At 44.9% G+C, this 20275-nt stretch overlaps 1 protein-coding gene across 2 annotated transcripts in view; it reads right to left on the reverse strand.

The window, feature by feature from the left end:
* LOC122945005 (mucin-4-like) overlaps positions 1-20031 on the reverse strand; it is a 40306-nt gene extending 20275 nt beyond the window's left edge. Inside the window, exons 1-2 of one of the 2 annotated variants that reach the window (XR_006391078.1) lie at positions 19696-20031; positions 1486-4986 (exon numbers count right to left, since the gene is read on the reverse strand). Coding sequence is in view for 1 of the 2 variants with exons in the window: in XM_044303786.1 (XP_044159721.1) it covers positions 1486-4986; positions 19696-19738 (3544 nt within the window). In the remaining variant the exon portion in view is untranslated. The remainder of the gene's footprint in view (positions 1-1485; positions 4987-19695) is intronic. The other variant, XM_044303786.1, reaches the window with a different exon arrangement.
* Between the last annotated feature and the right edge of the window lie 244 nt (positions 20032-20275).

The following is a 20275-nucleotide window of genomic DNA, read 5'->3' on the forward strand; positions in this document are numbered from 1 at the left end:
CCTCATTCAACATGCAGAGTAACGATCTACTAATTATGTGCACCTGGTGTGATATACCTGTGTGAGATCTGAGCCAATTTAAGAGGGAATACATGTGAGGGTGTCCTATCTTTTTCCTCAGTTAGAATAGGCATTTTTGTAGAATGACATTTACAGAAGATCTTGAAAAGACTTTTCTTCAGTTTTCTTTGTTTAGTCGGATTACTTTAATCTCTCTGTATTGTTGAAACGGAGATGAAATAACCTTTTATTAAAAATGTTACAAAAAACCACATGCTTTCAAAGGGTGTCCTAATTTTTTCACATGACTGTAGCTGCATACAGTTCTATGCAATGAGAGCCAAGCACCAGAACTATACACCTCTGCCCCCGGTGCAGTGGACGGAGCTGGTTTCTGCAGCACTGCTTGATGGACAACCCCTCATAGGATATCAAGAATCGGTATTCCATACATTTCATTTATTGTCATTTGAGTTGTAAATCCTGTTAATCTATGGCTACTTTTTTCAGGGTCATCTAACGCTCAATCGGGACTCTTTTTGCTCATTATGATCTTAATATTGTATACTGGTCTAGATTTGACATACAGCATATTGTTTATCTAGATCGGGAACCGTTCTTTGTACATTTGTCTCACCCCCCACCTTGTCTCCTTAGATTCTCAATAAAAATACAAAATACAATAAAATGTATGCGTCGCCTACGATCAGCTCCCAATAGTAGTGACTGCGAGTAGCAGAAAATGGGCACCACAAGATTTTCACAAATCAATTTAAAGGAGGTAGTCCAGGAACTAAAAGTTATCCCCAATCGACTGGATAAGGAATGACTTACTGACCGGTGGGGCTATAACCACTGGGTGCAGTCCCATAGCGAATGAATGTAGCTGCAGGGCACACGCTCAACCTGCTGCTCCATCAGGATAGGGTTACGGGGCCCCCATCTCGGTATCTGTGACCCAATGGTCGGACCCCCACCGATCAGACAGCGATCCCCATCCAGTAGATAGAAGAAAACATTTCTATGTACTGGAATACCCCTTTAAAGGTCAGTCTTACTACTGTTTGCCCCCTAATGGAAAGATTGATAATCCAGAACCTGTCAACGCCAGGTTAAAATTATTATATACAATGTAATGTATAATTTTTTTTTGTCATAACAACCTAGTTCCTTGGCCTCAAATGGGTTCTAGATTTCTGGTAAGACCTGCCTTGGGCCAAAATTGATATCTGTATTTTGCTTCATTATATAGTAAGGCAGTTTTTAAAACCTTTGCTCTTTTCATACAACGGATTTTCTAAACTTTAACATATTGGGAGAAAATCAACCTTGATATTTTTATGAGCGATTTTTCTTTTTCTGAAAAGGTCAATCAGCAAAGGCAGCTTCTCGAATACTCAAGGCAAAGGCAGAAGAAAACAACAGATAAAGTCTATCAAGATAAAGACATTATTCTCGTCTGGGCAGTTATAGTTCATGACTGACCTTTAAAGACTGGTTGCTGCTCGTCTACAATGAAGATCCGGTCTCTTCCAGGCTCCGCTGACATCACTTCACCAAGAGTCTGGGTGGAAAACATGTTGGATTGCGGTGATGTCATCAACTTCATCTCAGTTGAAGAACTTTTTGCTGTTGTAAGCCCACGGTCTCTTCCTGAAGTATGGCTTCTTGTGGGGTGAAATGTTGATACATTTGAAGGCAATGTTGATCCCGAGTCCCATCTACCATCTTTGTTTTGACGTCCACCAGTCAATGATGGGCTAGATGATACATCACTCCCAGGTTCTTCAGTGGTATGTGACGTACCATGGCCATAACTTACACTTGATACAGCCAGAACTGAAGTTAGGTCTTCTTTAGCTGTTTGTACATCAGACTTTGTGGTAGGAGTAAGCTCTGATCCAGCCCTAGTGGTGTGCTGTGGATATGTCTGAGTTTCCACATCTGGTTGTGTTTGTGTTGACTGTAAGTGTCCTCTGTGAGTTGGCAATATGCCACCAAAGGGTGTAATTGGGTTTAGAGTAATCTTAGAAGTTGTTTCAGTTTGCTCAGTGAATTCTGTTTCATCCCTTCCATATCCTATTGTAGTGGTTTGGTTAAGTGGTTTAGTTTTTGGTGGGACTGAGTCTGTCTCATTCTTTACGAGAGTCCTGCTTGGAGTGGTAGACGATCTCCTAGGCTTACCAGTTAGCTCTGTGGTGCCCTTTGTGATATATGGTCTTTGTGTGGGTAGCTCTGTGTAGCTTTCTGTGGTCACTTCTTTGTGTAAAGGTGATGTTGAGCTGCTATGAGTTGTGTTTGGTTCAGTTTCTAATAGTGATACTGCATGAGTCTTTTCAAGCCAACTGGTTGTTGTCTTTGCGATTGACTCTTTTTGTGTTATTGAATACATTTGGCTGCTTTTGGTTTGTTCTATTTCAGTATTTGGTTCTGTCTGGCCTTTTGTTGTTGGTTCTTTCTCTGTCCAACTGAATGGTTGTGTGTTAGTAACATGGATGTTTGATTCTGATTTGCCCTTTGTGATTGGTTCCGTTTGAGAAGTTAATTGAGTCTTGTTTAAGACCGAATCTGTTTGTGTTAATAACTCTGTGTAGCCATGTGTTATTGGATCTGAGCTACTACCTGGAGGTGTTCTAGACTCACTGTACTGATTATTTTTGGATAGTCTTGTTTCGTTAAAGTTTTTCATAGTTACAAGGTCTTGTGGACTGTGTGTGGTCAACAGAGGTTCAGTCACTCCAAACAGATGAGAGTGAGTCTCTGTGATTGGACTCGAGTTAGGCAGTGGCTCAGTGGATGATCCTATTCTGACCCTTGTATACTGGTTCTCTGTGGTCAGATCTGGATCGATCCTTGTGGACTCATAAGGTGGACTATGTGTGGTCAGATCTGGCTGGCTCTGTGTAGGTTCCCCAGGTTGGGTCTCTTTAACTTTAAGCTGTGACTGTGTGGTTAGCTCAGTTAATATGGTTATTTTTTGGCTGCCATGTACCGTGGCCTCAGTAATTTTTTGCGTGGTCAACTGTGATGTTAGCTGTGATTGTGTTTGGGTGATAAGTTCCATCGGAAACTCTTCAGTTGTGTTATATGTGATTGATTCCGTTGGTAGATGTTTCTGTGTTACTGGTTTAATGGTCATGTTTAGGGATGGACTTAGTAGGCTGTCTTCTTCCAAACTGTTGAGCTTGTGTGGGCCTGTTTTATGCTTAGGTTGATGAAGTGTTGTGAACACCTGTTGGGCCTGCGTTGTTAATTGACTTACAGTAGTTAGGTTCTGTAAACTTTGGTTAGTCGAATTTGGTTCTAATGTTGTGAAAAGTGTCAGTGCACTTGGTGTAGATGTTTCCGGTTCGGAAATGTTCTTTATTAAGTAAGACGAGACACTTGCATCTGTATCAGATCCATTTTTGATGGTTGCCTGTCTTTCATGCAAGTCTGTCGTCTCTACATGGAGAGGGGATTGGCTTGGCAGATCTAAGGAGACTTGAGCAGAGCTTATCTGATGTTGCACCCAGTGCTCGTTATGCTCATGTGGATGAGTAAAGTTGTGTAGATGTCTATGATGGTGTTTATTAGTACCACCTGACCTTCCCGAGGATGTTATTGTATGTTCGGACACCGTGTTATCAGACTGTTTATGTTCACCCAAGAAGGGGTGTTTATGGTGTTTATGACTATGTGTCTGGTTGTGATGCATGTGTCCAACTGTTGTGAGTTCTGGCAGAGTCTGGTATTGCTGTTCCACAATGTTGTGTGGTTGTACTTCTGCCTGGGTTGTTGTCTGTAGAGTCTGGACCTGTGTACCTTCTCCCTCACCAGACTGAATATTTATAACACTTCGTGTATCTGAAGTTCTTTTGATGCTCCCACTGGTCACAGTCCCTATTTCAACAGGCTCAGTAGAACTGACTCTATTTGTTTTGTCTGGGTCTGTCCCATCTTGACCCAGTCCAAAAAGTTCTGTCGTGTCTCTTAAGTTTTGCTTTGTATGGTTATAGATCACATTCCTATCGGGTACCCTTACATTCACTTTTGAGTTCAACTTTTGCATTACTCCGGACTGGCTCGCTCCTAGCAAATTTATCCCCTTCAAAAGCCCAAGTGTCGATTGGTCGATTTGTGGTACCAAGGACATGACTTCTGCTCTCGGCACATGTTCTGATGTGTTCAGAGCGTTTAGTTTATATAACACAGTCTTTTTTCTATGTACAAAACTGGAATTTGGTAAAGTGTGAGTAATATGATTGATATTGTGTGTAACTGACCTGGGACTGTCGTTTATTACAGTGCTGAGCAATACTGAGGTGGTGTTGACTTTATCTTTTAGTTGTTTGTTGAGCTGGGAACCCAATGGGAGTTGTTTCACTCCACTGGCTACTGGTGAGACGTCCTTCTGGTCAAGTTTTAAAGTGGTTCTCAGTGGTGTAACAGCTTGGTGGGTTTTGGCCAGCTCTGCTCCACCAGCGCTAGCATTTAAGTCATGGGAATGTCCTATACCTGGCCTGATGGTAACATTCTTGTGATGGCCATGTGGTGGGCTCTGATACCTGGCAGATGGGTTTCTCATTGTGGTCTTCATCATACTTTTGGGCTTGCTAGGAGGGGTTGGCACTTTCTTGATGATGGGTCTCTTTATATTCGACTCCCTCGGTGGATGGCTCTTGGCAGTAACAGGCATTTTGGTTGGATGCCAGTGAGTAATATTTTGTGTGGAGCTTATATCATGAGTGGAATTTTTATGTTTCAGGTGGGTGGTGTTGACTATTTCACCACCTTGTGCCGGTTGGGCTCCGTCAGTCATTATATTATCCACTGGGGGAGGATGGTGCATTTTGCCATTTTTGGCAGCTGTGTTTTTTTTGGTGGGTGCACGAGATCCTGATGGTTTTCGGAGAGAGGTCTGTGGAGTCACAGCCATGGTAAACTGAGACCCCAAAGTGGTTGTTGTGAAAGTTTCGACTTCATACGTATCATTGGCTAAAAGCTCTAGAAGGTACAAAAAGAAAGGAAGTCATTTAAAAGGAAGGGGGCAGCACATACCCATGAACATAATTTATATCCAAGACCACCACAAATAATGCTGCTGATCTTATACATGCGCCTGTTCTTTTTGCACTGTATAGCGCCATTATTCAATTGCACAGTATGTCAGCATTATGTATGCACACTGTATGGTGGCATTTATTACACTTTACTAATGAGAGCACATGCATCTACTAGTAAGGGCTCATGCACACGACCATATTTTCTTTCCATGTCCATTCCGTTTTTTTGTAGCCCATACGCGGAACCATTCACTTCAATGGGTCCGCAAAAATACGTAAATGACTCTGTGTGCATGCCGTTTCCGTATGTTCGCAAGTCCATTCTGCAAAAAAATATAACATGTCCTATTCTTATCCGTTTTGCAGACAAGGACAGGCATTGTTACAATGGATCCGCAAAAAAGCAGATGCAACATGGACGTCACGCGGATGTCATCCGTTTTTGTGGATCTGTGTTTTGCGGACCGCAAAATACATACACTCTTGTGTATGAGCCCTAAGTATGTGTGCCCTGCACATGCATAGCTATATCTCTGTCCTAGAACACGGTACTGGGCAAAAACATTAGGCACATAAGGAAACGATGACAACATGCAGTCATGTTTTTTCCCAATATTTGCTATACTCATCATTGTTTCAGAATATTTTTTTGCACCCCACCACCCCACATAGTTACTAATTATAAAAACAGTCTTTGGCTTTGTATTGCAGGGGCTGTGCAAGAGTCAAACAGCACAGGCATATTAACTTGCTTTCCAATTTTTTCCCACTCATTTTTCCATTTTGATAACCCAAGATGAGGTTCTGTCCAACCAGTTGTAAAATGTGGAAAGTTTACCAAAGATGTGCAAAAACTTGCGCAGAACACTGCTATTAAAGTACCCCTGTCACGAAGTGGAGTAAGGAAAGTCTAAAGAGCCCTATTTATCAAAACTAACAGCAAAACTGTCTCAGTTGCCCATAGCGACCAATCAGAGCTCAGCTTTTATTGTTTCAAAGTCCTTCGGGAAATTAAAGGTGAGCTCTGATTGGTTGCTATGGGCAACGAAGACAGTTTTGATAAATGAGACCCATTGGGGGAGATTTATCTACACTGGTGCAAAAGAAAACTGTCTTAGTTGCTCCAAGCAACCAATCAGATCCCACCTTTCATTTATCAGAGCTCCTTTGCAAAATGAAAGGTGGTATCTGATTGGTTGCTATGGGACAACTAAGCCAGTTTTCCTTTACTCCAGTTTTGATAAATCTCCCTCCATTTTGTGATGCTGAGGTCTGCTCTCTGTCATGGCCAGACCATGGTAAAGCTCTATGGCTGAAAACAATGACCTGAGCTCACCCTCCCCCTTCATATCCTGCCCTATCTCATCCTCATGGAGCCCCTGCTGTCTCCTTTCCTCCCTCATGTATCCAGAGCTCCTGTTCCACCCTCCTATCTCCTATTGCTGCCCTGCACAGACCTCCTGCCCCTACTTGTTGTATGAATCCCCCTCAGAGCCCGTTCCACCTACTTGCTGTGTCCACCCCTCCTGTCTATACCCTCCTGCCCTGTCTCACTCCTCTGCCTCATTATCGTGGTGTCTGAACCGCATTCACCATAAGGACCTTCTAACGTCACAGGGTAATGTGACTGTGCCCCCCACCACGTACTGTGCTCCCCACCCCGTACTGTGCCCCCTTATATACCATACAATGTGCCCTTACCACACCCTGTACAGTGCCTCTAGTCATTCCCTGTACTGTGCCCCCTTATACCCTTTTTTCCGGTCACTGTAAGGCAGTGTTATCCGGTCACTGTACAGAGGTGTTATCCGGTCACTGTATGGCGGTGTTATCCGGTCACTGTATGGCGGTGTTATCCAGTCACTGTACAGAGGTGTTATCCGGTCACTGTACAGAGGTGTTATCCGGTCACTGTATGGCCGTGTTTTCCGGTCACTGTACAGAGGTGTTATCTAGTCACTGTATGGCGGTGTTATCCAGTCACTGTACAGAGGTGTTATCCGGTCACTGTATGGCCGTGTTAGCCGGTCACTGTACAGAGGTGTTATCTAGTCACTGTATGGCGGTGTTATCCAGTCACTGTATGGCGGTGTTATCCAGTCACTGTACAGAGGTGTTATCCGGTCACTGTATGGCCGTGTTTGCCGGTCACTGTACAGAGGTGTTATCTAGTCACTGTATGGCGGTGTTATCCAGTCACTGTACAGAGGTGTTATCCAGTCACTGTATGGCCGTGTTAGCCGGTCACTGTACAGAGGTGTTATCTAGTCACTGTATAGCGGTGTTATCCAGTCACTGTACAGAGGTGTTATCCGGTCACTGTACAGAGGTGTTATCCGGTCACTGTATGGCCGTGTTTGCCGGTCACTGTACAGAGGTGTTATCTAGTCACTGTATGGCGGTGTTATCCAGTCACTGTACAGAGGTGTTATCTAGTCACTGTATGCAGTGTTATCCAGTCACTGTACAGAGGTGTTATCCAGTCACTGTACAGAGGTGTTATCCGGTCACTGTATGGCCGTGTTAGCCGGTCACTGTACAGAGGTGTTATCTAGTCACTGTATGGCGGTGTTATCCAGTCACTGTACAGAGGTGTTATCCGGTCACTGTGGCGGTGGTATACAATAACTGTATGGCCATAACTGTATCCACTTCCCTGCCCACGCCACCTTTTTTAGACCTGGCATGAGTGCGGAAAAGTTGCAGATTGCGGTGCTAGGGACCTTTGCACCACAATCTGTGTCAGAAATACGCCTAATATAGATGTATTTGTATTTAGTAAATGACCCTCTAATTGTATTATTATTCGGGGGTAGGGCTAAGATCTTTTTAGTATATAGATTCTAGTGTATTATACTGAGCCCTGTATTTCCTAATAGATAAATGATCCCTGGTAGGCACGGTCCTCACCCCTGACCACCAGGACCAGGCAGCACTCCGTCAGTACATGGCGGCCTCCCCTCTCCGCCCCGCTGCTCCGCTGTGTACTGGTGCTTGTTCTGACACTAAGGCTGGGTTCACATCACATTTTGCCATCCGTTTAATGTATACCAAAAATGTACAGGTGAAACTCGAAAAATTTGAATATTGTGCAAAGTTCATTTATTTCAGTAATGCAACTTAAAAGGTGAAACTAACACATGAGACTCATTACAGGCAAAGCGAGATATTTTAAGCCTTTATTTGTTATAATTTGGATGGTTATGGCTTACAGCTTATGAAACCCCAAAGTCACAATTTTGAGGTACCCTTTGCTCAGGGGGTATGGATTTATTAGCGGACTAGAGTGTGACACTTTGAGCCTAGAATATTGGAAGGGGGGTGTACTTAATTTGCTGTGGGGCCCAGTCAGTTCTAGCTACATTACTGCACAGCTCCTTCTCTCCTCCAGGCCCGGCCCAGCGGTGACGTCATGACTTGTGTCTCACTGATGCAGCGGGTCTGAGGAGAGAAGGAGCGCAGGGAGCTGCGGTTAGTGAATGACCAGACCGCCGGCTCCCCTGCGCTTCAGCAATGATAGGTATGTGAGGGGGCCACTGGGGGGTCATTACGCTGTGAGGGCCCCTTACACAGTATAATGGACCCCCAGTGCCCCCCATTTAGTATAATGATCCCCAATGACCCTCCATTCAGTATAATGACCCCTAGTGTCCCTCCTTACAGTATGACCCCCAGTGTGGGAGCCACTGGGGGTCATTATTCTGAATGGGGGCGACTGGGGGTCATTATTTTGAATAGAGGGCCACTGTGGGGTCATTATACTGTGTATGGAGCCACTGGGGGTCACTATGCTGTGTGGGGGGGGGCATGGGGGATCGTTATACTGTGTGAAGGGCCACTAGTGGTCATTATACTGTATTATAGGGGCCAGTAGGGGTCATTATACCGCGTGGGAGCCACAGGGGGACATATAAATGTAAAAAAATGCTTTAAGGGGGCCCACTGGGATTTATCGCCCAAGGGCCCACATGAACCTGGGCCTGTTCATAGCATATCAGCTTTTTAACAGAGGGGCACTGTTTGGCTATAAATTTTATGGCTCTACACCCCTGTAATCCAGACATAGTGGATGCACACTGTAATACATTTACAGCCCTGGGTATAAAGATATGATTAGACAGATCCCTGTACTGCTCACTGATATATTGTACATCGTGCTGAGATCTGACAATGTGCACTCGGCTAAATTGTGAACTATCATAGAAGTCAATGGAGGGAGCCAAGCATGCACATCCACCTCTCCATTCCTGGATAGGTCATCAATATGAAAAAACCCGGAGAAACTCTTGAAGCTACCCCCAATACTGTGCCTGTTGTGCTCCCTCCCCGTCCGCAAACACTATACTATACACCCAGACTGCCCTCATTAGTAATGGTGACCCCAATAGTGATAATACTCCCGAAGATAGCCCCCATTAGTAGCAATGCCCTCCATATTGCGTCAAATAATAATAACGCCCCTACAGTACCCTAGTAGTAATAATATAACCATAATGCTCCCAGTGGCTCTAATGTCCCCCTGTAGTGCCCCCCACTAGTTCCAATATATAATGCTTCCCCCCATAGTGCCAAAATACATAATGTTTCACCGTAGTGCTAGTATGTATATAATGCTCCTCCATTCCTCCCCAGTAGTGCCAAGTATATATATTGATCTCCTTCCCCCCATCCCTGGTGCCCCCAGCAGTGTGGACATTTAGTATAATAAAAAATTATCCCGGCCCTAATTCAGAGCACATTACTGCAGGAGGTATAACAGGAGAGGACTATAACTCCCAACATGTCTATTATTTAATATCAGAGCAGATTACAGCTCCCAGCATGTCCAAGCCGTTATTATGTAATATGAGAATACATTATAAGAGAAGGTATACAACTCCCAGCATATCCAGGGTGTTGTAATGTACCCGGATATTATATAATAATGGCCTGGACATGCTGGAGTTGTAGTCCTCTCCTCTTATAATGTGCCCTGATATTAAATAACATGTAGTCCTCTCCTCAAAGCTCCTCTTTTAATGTACTCTGATATTACATAACATGAGGTATAAGAGGAGAGGACTACAACTCCCAGCATTTCTCTGGCACTTACATTGAATCCATACTTCTTCTTCATTACTTTACTGCACTGCTGAGCTCCGCCTCCTGTTCTAGTCACATGATGGTGAGGTCATCACAGGTCCTTCCTTCCCTCTTCTCTGCTGAGCTCCGCCTCCTGCTTGTGACATTATGGCAGGTCCTGTCTGCACTAGGGTAATGATTTCTCTTATATGTGAGGGAGGAGACCGTACACTGCATTGTAAAGTGCAGCTGTTCGCCTGTTTGCTTCCTCGGACGTTCAGCTGAACAGCAGCACTGAAGCAGGGGGCCCCTTAGACAATGGGGGCCCTGGGCAATTGCCCAGTTTGCCCCCCCCCCCCCCCCTAACGCCGGCCCCGAATGTGTATAAATCATACTCATGGAGCCAGGAAAAATTGCAGTAATGAAGAAAAGCCGTATAGTTGTTTGAGGGCCCCATGCACGCTCCCGCTGCCTGTGAAATACTACACAACCAGCTGTGGTTGTTACCAACCTAAAGAATGTGCTGCAAGGAGGGAAAGTTGTGTTGTGCGCCCTGCGGGGGGCAGACAGGAAGGCAGACGTGATATCCATGGCTGCGCCTTATAGGACGCAGTAATTGGTCTGGCCATTTTTCATTTTCTGTTTTCCTTTTACAACCTTTTAGGACATAGATGTCAAACTCATGGCCCTCCAGATGTTGCAAAACTACAACTCCCATCATTCTCTGATAGCTGTAGTATGCCCAAGCATGATGGGAGTTGTAGTTTTGCAACAGCTGGAGGGCCACGAGTTTGACATCCCTGTTTTAGCAGATACCTCTAAGAAACGGCAGACCTCTTGACGGTGCGAACATCTAGCGACCTTTCTAGAGGGAACCTTAACAATTTGGCAACCAGAGAACGTGCGGCCGGCACTATGATGACGGATTATTCACAGAGATGTGTTTTTGAATTGAGGCCATTGTAAGTGAAAGTTTGATGACTTCTCAAGCTGATGTGGATGCGGGGCCGAGCTGGCCAGCGAAAGGCTGGAGCATCCTGTCCTTCTGTTTCCTGAGGCCGGATAGGATTCCTGTTGTCTGTTTCCGCTGATGCCCCAGGACGCAGGACGGTGACCTTATCTGCCGGAAAACCTGTCCGATAATGTGGTGAGGCCGAGGGAGGGGGGTGTCGGAGGCACAGATTACCTAGGGGACAGCAATTCACTCTACAGGAACCACTTGGCGATCGTGAGTTGGTGATTTGCAGATAAAGCGGTAAACGTTTTCCCTGATCGCCGAAGTAATTCACACCCTCAAATGTTGGACTGGAAATCTTCACCTTCTACGGTGGTTTGGATTTCTTCCTTTTTGCACATTTCAATATTCTGTAAACCGTCTGGGAATGAGTTCAGCAACTTTCTCTGCAGGGAGCCATGTACGTTGCTTTAATGAGGTCAATCATGTTGCATAGAGTCCTGTAAGCCCTAAGAACTGGTACTGGGGTGCCGGAGCTGTTTTGTAGGGTCACTTGCTTGTCACCTTTATAGCACCGGTCCATTATTATCAAGTCTACATGTTTTATAGCTCTGATACCCAAAACCAGCAGTAGATGGTGAAAACCATAGGTGAACTCTCCTTAAAACCCAAAAAGGTTGTCTAGCTTTTGTTTTTGAAAAAAATTTCACCCCACCCTTCAGTACCTGTGGTTCCAGCTCCCTTAAAGGGGTATTCCGGTAGTTACAAGCTATCCCCTATCCACAGATTGATGGGGGTCCTACTGCTGAGACCCCCACTGATCACAAGAACAGGGACCCCATACCCCCTGCAGGCCCCTTGCTGCTCCCCTAAAATGACCGGAATGGAATGGAAAACCCCTTTAAAATCAAGGAGTAAGTGCGATTCAACCCCACATCCCGCTTTTCCCATTATACGTCTGTAAAGATGAGTTGTTTCACAAAGAACTGCGAATGGATGGATGAAACTGCTCTACAGCTCCCATATCTCAGCTCCCTGGACCTCCATGTTCCTCATGCCACTATAGGGTCTAAAGGCCCCCATACACAGTAGTAGTGTGTTGTCAGCCGAACCCGACGAAAATGGCCGAAAGTCTAATCCTCCGACATCATCTGTGAAGGATTAGGCAAAGTGAATATTTATGCTCGATCCCTTTGTTCTCCCGGGATACGAGCCCCCTCCGGAAGTGTCTGGCAGCAGCTTTCTCCTTTGTGTTTGGGGGGGGGGGGGGTCGGGAGAGATAGCTGCCGTCCGAACATTCGTTCTGCCAAAAGCTATTGAAAGTATATGGTCACCTTAACGACTGCCAGTGATGTGATGAATGACAGTATTTTAGCAGCCTAAAGCCACCACTAGGGGGAGCTTATGGTGTAATTATTCAACAGGGCTAAATTTCTAATCAAATTGAGCCGGAATTCTGGCGCACAGGCCGTGCACCACATTTACGGAGTGGCTTGGTTGAAAATGGGTTGAGTTTCACTGGAAAGGGGCATGGCTTAAGATGAAGTAACGTGCACCAAACTGGTATCATTTTCTATTTTAAACTAGGGCGACTGATCAGTTTAAAAAAAAATAAAAAATTATTTAGAAAACCACAGAATTATAACAGTACATAATTAAACAATGACATCCTCCATTGTCATCTCTATTTCTTATTCCTCCCCAACCCATCCAGACCAACCCTACCCTCCCTCCCTCCCTAGCGATGCGTCTCTATAATAAGAATAATAAGAATAACATTTAATGTTGCGAGAAAGCCGCAGCCACTCAGGCACTTATCCTATGCTGGCTGCTTATAATAAGGATTGTGGTGAGCGACTGCGCTGGACACGTGTTTGGGTGTTTATGCCACGTGTTATGTGTCAAGCTTGTATTAGGACGTTCTTGTTATTGTCCATGGGGAATCACACAACAATGCTGGAATTTACACATCTGCTGTATCTTGGCTGACAGGATGAGTACAGAGCTGAAAGGCCAAAGATACAGCCCAGCGCAAGGGAGAGCCTTATTAATTATCCATGACCACAAATGGGAGAACTTCTAGACCCGGACATCTGGTGTAAGGTCAGTCCAAGCCTTTGCTTTCCGAGGAGTAGACTCAGATGGCGTGCCAGCCTCATTGCAATTCCCATAGTACCTGCCTCATAACAGTCCCCACTGTGTCAGGCTCATGGAGGGCATATCTGCTACATTGCTGCCCAGGGTGCCAATCCTATAGTCAGAGTGCCAATTCTATTGTAATCCCATGTTTCAGACTCATAGTAATGGCCATCATGCTAAACTTATCCATAGAAATTTCCATAATGCCAACCTCATGGTTTTCCCCAGCCCGCCAGCTACTTAGTCATCCCAGACATCAATCCTTATAATAATGACCCTAACCAGAAGCCTCATATGCCAATCATGGCAATATCATAGCAGTATCTATAGTACTGGCCACACAGAATCCCCACCCCATCTCAACCTCATGGCAGTCCCCAGACTGCAATCCTTATAGTAATGCCCATAATGTCAGCCTCATAGTTCCCATAGTACCTACCTCACAGTGCCAGTCTCACGGAAGGTTGGCATATCTACCAAAATGCAGTCCAACAGTATAGTAGTCACAAAGTGCCAATCTGTTGGTAATGGTCATCATGCCAATATTATGGTAGTCTCCATAATTCCAACCTCATAGTAACTCCCATTAAACCAAGCTTATGGTAGTCCCTATATTGCCAGCCTGATAGTACTTTCTGAAAGGCAGCCTCATAGTAGTCCTCACAGCCTCTAGGACAGTAAGGCTACATGCACACGATCGTTCCGTTCTTAGCTGTCCGCAAACCGCGGATCCGCATAACATGGATGGCGTCCGTGTGCCTTCCGCAGTTTGCGGAACGGCACGGACAGCCTTCAATATAACTGCCTATTCTTGTCCGCAACGAGCGGACAAGAATAGGACATATATTTTTTTTGCAGGGCCACGGAACAGAGCAACGGATGCGGAAAGCACACAGGGTGCCGTCCGCATCTTTTGCAGCCCCATTGAAGTGAATGGGTCCGCATCCGAGCCACCAAAACTGCAGCTCGGATGTGGACCAAAACAACGGCCGTGTGCATGAGGCCTAAGTCTGCCAAAATGCTGCTTACTTGCAGTCAGGGGAGGGGTGCAACCAGAAGTGAACCAACCTGCCTCATGGCTAGTGCATCCATGCCTGAGTTCATCACATTCTAGGAAATAGTCGGTTGCTGAATCCTTCTGCAAGGAAAAAATTGGTTCCGAATTCCTGTACCATCACCCTAGCCCTATGGCTGGATTATCAGATAATCACTATATCTGAGGGGTGCCGGTATAATTTTGTAGGGTCTATAGGTCAGCAGTATTTACAATCCTTTTTTGTTACCAGGCTTCTTCCCCCAAAAAAGCTGTAATTAGTGGCAGCTTGTGTTCAATTTCCCTGCAGTGCCCCCACAGGATAGATTTAGAATTACATGGTGCATGGACTTTTGGGCTCTTTTTTTGTCAGAGTTGCTTATTTTGCCCAGAGATTAAGGATATTTCAGGCGTCGGGGTCACTTTAAGACATTGACAGCGCTAACAGTCAGTAGATGATGGAGTCTGAAAATTAGATGGAGTCAGCTGAAACCCTAATCCTATTTCAACCGTAACACTTAATTACCCGCAGATCTGTGCAGCCATCATCGCTAAGTAAGCCATTTTGAGTTGATCCAGTTAAATGGCTACACAAGCGGGATATGAGAGCGCGGCAGAGCTGGAATGAAACTGATAGGGACAGAAGGATCTAATATGGCGACACCGTGAAATATGAGGAGGCGGATATCCTTAAAGGAGTGGAAACCGTCTTGTAAGGATACAGTTATAAATCTAGCTGCTTATAACATTCACACATACACTACACAGTCTAGTCAAAAGTATGTGCACCCCTTTTTGATTAGTGGGTTGTGACGACTTCTGGTGCAACTATTCCTAAGAGGTGCATCCAATGAAGTATGCGGCTATGCAACCTCCATGAAGGACAATGGGGGACACTTACATGAGGGTCTGAGCAGCCATTTCCACAGTCTCAGGAGTATGTTCGAAGAACCTTTTCCCTCAAAAACCAAAATAAAGGAAAAACCGAGACGTCCCCATGACAACCAATCAGATTCCAGCTCTCATTTTACAAAGGCCCCTTAGAAAATGAAAGCAGCAATCTCATTGGTTGCCGTGGGTAACTACTCTATTATTCCAGCGCCTTCATCTCCCCAGTAGGTTTATGAACGGCGCCATTACCATCTGTCAGTGACATTTCTAAGTTATGTCAACCACACAAATTGCAAGGATGAGGCTCAGAGTAAACATCAAAAGGCCTGGCACAACACTCATCACACGTGCCAAGCGTGACAGACGGCGCCACAGGAGTGCAAAGATCGGTCACTAACTAACTAGGTTTACTGGCATGGAAGAGGGCACTGTAAGGGCACCAGGCCTCAAAAGGGCCGTTTTTCATGACAGACTCCAATTACTGTCCATGTCTAAGAAATATTTTTGTTGCCCCCTTTCCGTATACTGTACAGGGTAAAAAAGGAGGCCCCCGGACAGAAAACGGCAACTCCACCATTAAGTTCAATATATCCATTATTCATCCGCAGGAATCTACCGTATTCCAACATAAACCAGTATACCAGTTTGTTTCTACACACTAATTCATTGCCGTACACTGGTTTATTGCTGTATACCAGTTATTTTGTATACACCAGTTCATTGCCATATACTACTTCATTTCCATATACCACTCCATTAGCATATACCACTCCATTAGCATATACCAGTCCACTGCCATTTACCAGTTCATTGCTATATACCAGTCCACTGCCATATACTACTACATTTCCATAAACCAGTTCATTTCTATATACCAGTCTATTAGCATATACCAGTTCATTGCCATTTACCAGTTCATTGTCATACATCAGTTCACTGTCATATACCAAATCACTGCTATACACCAGTTCACTGATATACACCAGTCCATTGCCATATACTACTTAATTTCTATACACCAGTTTATTTCTATATACCAGTCCATTGCCATTTACCAGTTTGTGTGTCATAGGTTACTGACATGCCACCATTCAATGTTATATACCAGTTCAATGACCCCTTCGAACAATCGCTAACTGACTACTAACTACAACCACCATTATCCACAGCCAATCACTGCTCACCCGTCTTTATTGATAGTACTCTCTCCAGGCACAGGCAGAACGATGACACATCCAGTACAATTAGACAGTCTAGCTACAACAACTCCCCCTCAGCTGGCTCCAGTACTGAGAGCGGAGCCTGGAAATCCACACTGGGGCACATCCAGCAGAACGCAGCCGTGGACGGTGTGAGCAAGCGAATACATATATGTGACCTGAAACACTGCACCGGAACCCGTGGAAAGGGATAAGGGGAGCTTAGTGAACTTTATATATGCATGTGATGTGTACATATATATTGGTGGGGATGGGGGGCTTGTATACTAGGTAGATGTTAGTAGTAGAGGGGCTGTGGCCACTGCGCCACCAGTGAGAATTACCCTCAATTCAAATATAGACTGCGGGTGCCGGCCATATCACATACCCAGCACCCGGTCTCAATGACAGGAAGGGGCGATCCCGCGAACCAAAGCAATTCACCCCTCAAATGCAGCACCTGAGGGGCTAATTGGCACGGTTCGGAGGGATCCCTGTCATTGAGGCCTAGTGCCAGCTGTGTGATATGGCTGGCACCCGCAGTCTATATTTGTATTATGAGGTTAATTACATTCATTGGTGGCGCAGTGCGCCATCCACCCCATACCCCAGTTTTATAAATTATAATCATTGGTGGCGCAGTGCACCCAAACCCGTCAGTATTATAATCATTGGTGGCAGTGGCCACAGGGTTCCCTCCCCTCTTCATTGGTGGTGCAGTGGTAGCTTCTGATTGGAGCCCCAGCAGTGAAATCTCAGGGCTCCGATCGGTTACCATGGCAGCCAGGACGCTACTGAAGCCATGGTAATCTCCCTGCTGCCATGCGCACAAAGCACAGGGCAGCAGGGACAGTGTGAGATCCTATGCACCCTAATAGATCTCTATTAGGGTGCATAGGACAAGGGATGAAAAGATCCTAGGTTCTAGCCCCATAAGGGGGCTAACAGTTATTAAATAAAAAAGTAAAAAAATAAATAAAAATTTAAATCACCCCCTACATAAAAAAATATATAAACAATAAAAAAAATATAAAAAAAAAAAATTAGGTCCGAAAAAGTCCAAACTATTAAAGTATTGAAAAATATCTCCTATGTGGTGAATGCCGTAACAGAAAAGAAATGTAAAAAACACAAGATTCAGCTTTTTTTTTGTCTTCTTCTCCCCTAAAAAATAGGATAAATTGCGGAATGCACACTTTTTTTGGCAGTTCATTTTTCTTTTGCGTGGTATCAAGTATTGCATTACTTTTTTATGGGACCGAAATTGAATCAAAATGTTGGTATTGTGACAACCCTAGTCACGGGGGCATAAGTCCTTTAGGTCACAAAGAAATGGCATCTAGTGGCTGTAAACCCCCAGAGCCGGGAGACCAGCTGGATAACAGTCGCTGCGCTCTGGGGATTGCTGCACAGACAGGCCGGGGCTGAGAACAGTCGCTGCACTCTGGGGGGTGCTGCACAGACAGGCCGGGGCTGAGAACAGTCGCTGCACTCTGGGGGCTGCTGCACAGACAGGCCGGGGCTGAGAACAGTCGCTGCACACTGGGGGCTGCTGCACAGACAGGCCGGGGCTGAGAACAGTCGCTGCACTCTGGGGGCTGCTGCACAGACAGGCCGTGGCTGAGAACAGTCGCTGCACTCTGGGGGCTGCTGCACAGACAGGCCGGGGCTGAGAACAGTCGCTGCACTCTGGGGGCTGCTGCACAGACAGGCCGGGGCTGAGAACAGTCTCTGCACTCTGGGGGCTGCTGCACAGAGAGACCGGTGCTGGATAACAGTCGCTGCACTCTGGGGGCTGCTGCACAGACAGGCCGGGGCTGAGAACAGTATGTGTGCCAGGCATGATCCCTGTGGGCACCGTGCACCCTGCAGTACACACAGTATGTACGATGTGTATGCTCCATCTTCATGGGGTGGGGGCCGCGCTAAAAAAATGAACAACTGAACACAATTGCAGACAAAACTGACTGAACTTGCTTACAAAATGGTACGAGTTTCACTGAACGCACCCTGAACGCATCCGGACCTAATCCGTCACACTCGTGTGAAAGAGGCCTTAATGTGGGGGGGGGGGGCGCAGAATTATCCAGAAACCAACAGAACAAAAATAATCAATTAATATTCGTATTCGTATCCATGTGATATGGTGCTGTATGGAAGCACAATATGGCACACATTTGGAGTAGACACTCACGCATAGCTTACACTATATCTATATACATAGAAACATATGCACAGTATACACATATGTAAAATATATATATATATATATATATACAAATATATACATAGACACATACATATATAATATAAAGACACATGCATAGTATACACACAAATAGATGTATAAATATACACCTATCTATACAGAGATACAAATGCATAGTACACACACATAGCATACTCATAAACATATATACATACATAGACACACATGAATAATATACACACAGGTATATAAAATAAATTCATATCTATATACATAGACACATATATACATACGGTAACTATAGTATATACACATATACACACACAGATAATACATATACACATATCTATAGTATATACACACACATATCTATAGTATATATATACACATATCTATAGTATATATACACACAGATAATACATATACACATATCTATATACACATATATACATACGGTATCTATAGTATATACACATATCTATAGTATATACACACACAGATAATACATATACACATATCTATAGTATATACACACACATATCTATAGTATATATATACACATATCTATAGTATATATACACACAGATAATACATATACACATATCTATATACACATATATACATACGGTATCTATAGTATATACACATATCTATAGTATATAGACACACACAGATAATACATATACACATATCTATAGTATATAGACACACAGATAATACATATACACATATCTATAGTATATACACATAGACACACATATACCTATCTATAGAATATACACATAGATAATACATATACACATATCTATAGTATACAGTATACACATAGACACACATATACCTATCTATAGAATATACACATAGATAATACATATACAAATATCTATGCATCTAGACAAACCGCCAAACAGTATACAGAAAATCAATATATCTGCAGGAAGTCCAGCAGACATCAGTGATGACCTGTTACATGCTTTGCCCATGTGTGCCAGGCATGATCCCTGTGGGCACCGTGCACCCTGCAGTACACACAGTATGTACGATGTGTATGCTCCATCTTCATGGGGTGGGGGCTGTGCACAGCTCGTATCCCCATGCATATACAGTCTGCCTGCCTATGACCTTGCCCACCCCCCGGATTTTCTCCATTAATCGGTACTCACCGGCCCCGGGAAGCAGCAAAAGCAGCAGAAGGAAGCGGATCATCCTGGGGCCATGGAGCTCAGATGCAGGGTGATGCCAAGCTGGGGTCTGCCTTCAGTGCCAGACGTGGAGGTGGAGGGTACAAGGATGCTGCTCAGTGTCAGAACCCCCAGTGCACTGCCCCCCTGCACCCCACGACTACTGCTGCTGCCGCCAGAGCCCCACTCTGCTCCCCCAGTGCGCTGTGGGGGGCACGGCCGCCAGGGGGCGATGCAGAGCAGCAGCACATGTTCAGGTCACCCTGCTGCTCCACTGCTCTGCTCCCTCACTGCCATCCGCTGGATGTGTGTGTGCTCACTGCTGCTGTCACTTGTAGCTCTCCTCCTCCTCCTCCTCCTGCATAGCAGTGTCACCCCCCACAGGCTGCCATCACCACCCCCAGCTGTTACACACACTCTCTGCATTTAATAGGAACCTTATGTATTATCATCAGCAACATCCTCTCAGCCTTGCACGGTCCTAATGTAGTCATTTAAGGAGCGCAAACTCCTCCAGGTCTATGCAATGTATTTAATTTTTTTTTATTTTTTGCTTGACTGT

Source organism: Bufo gargarizans, chromosome 8 (assembly GCF_014858855.1).
Source record: "Bufo gargarizans isolate SCDJY-AF-19 chromosome 8, ASM1485885v1, whole genome shotgun sequence".
NCBI classification, from domain to species: Eukaryota; Metazoa; Chordata; class Amphibia; order Anura; family Bufonidae; genus Bufo; species Bufo gargarizans.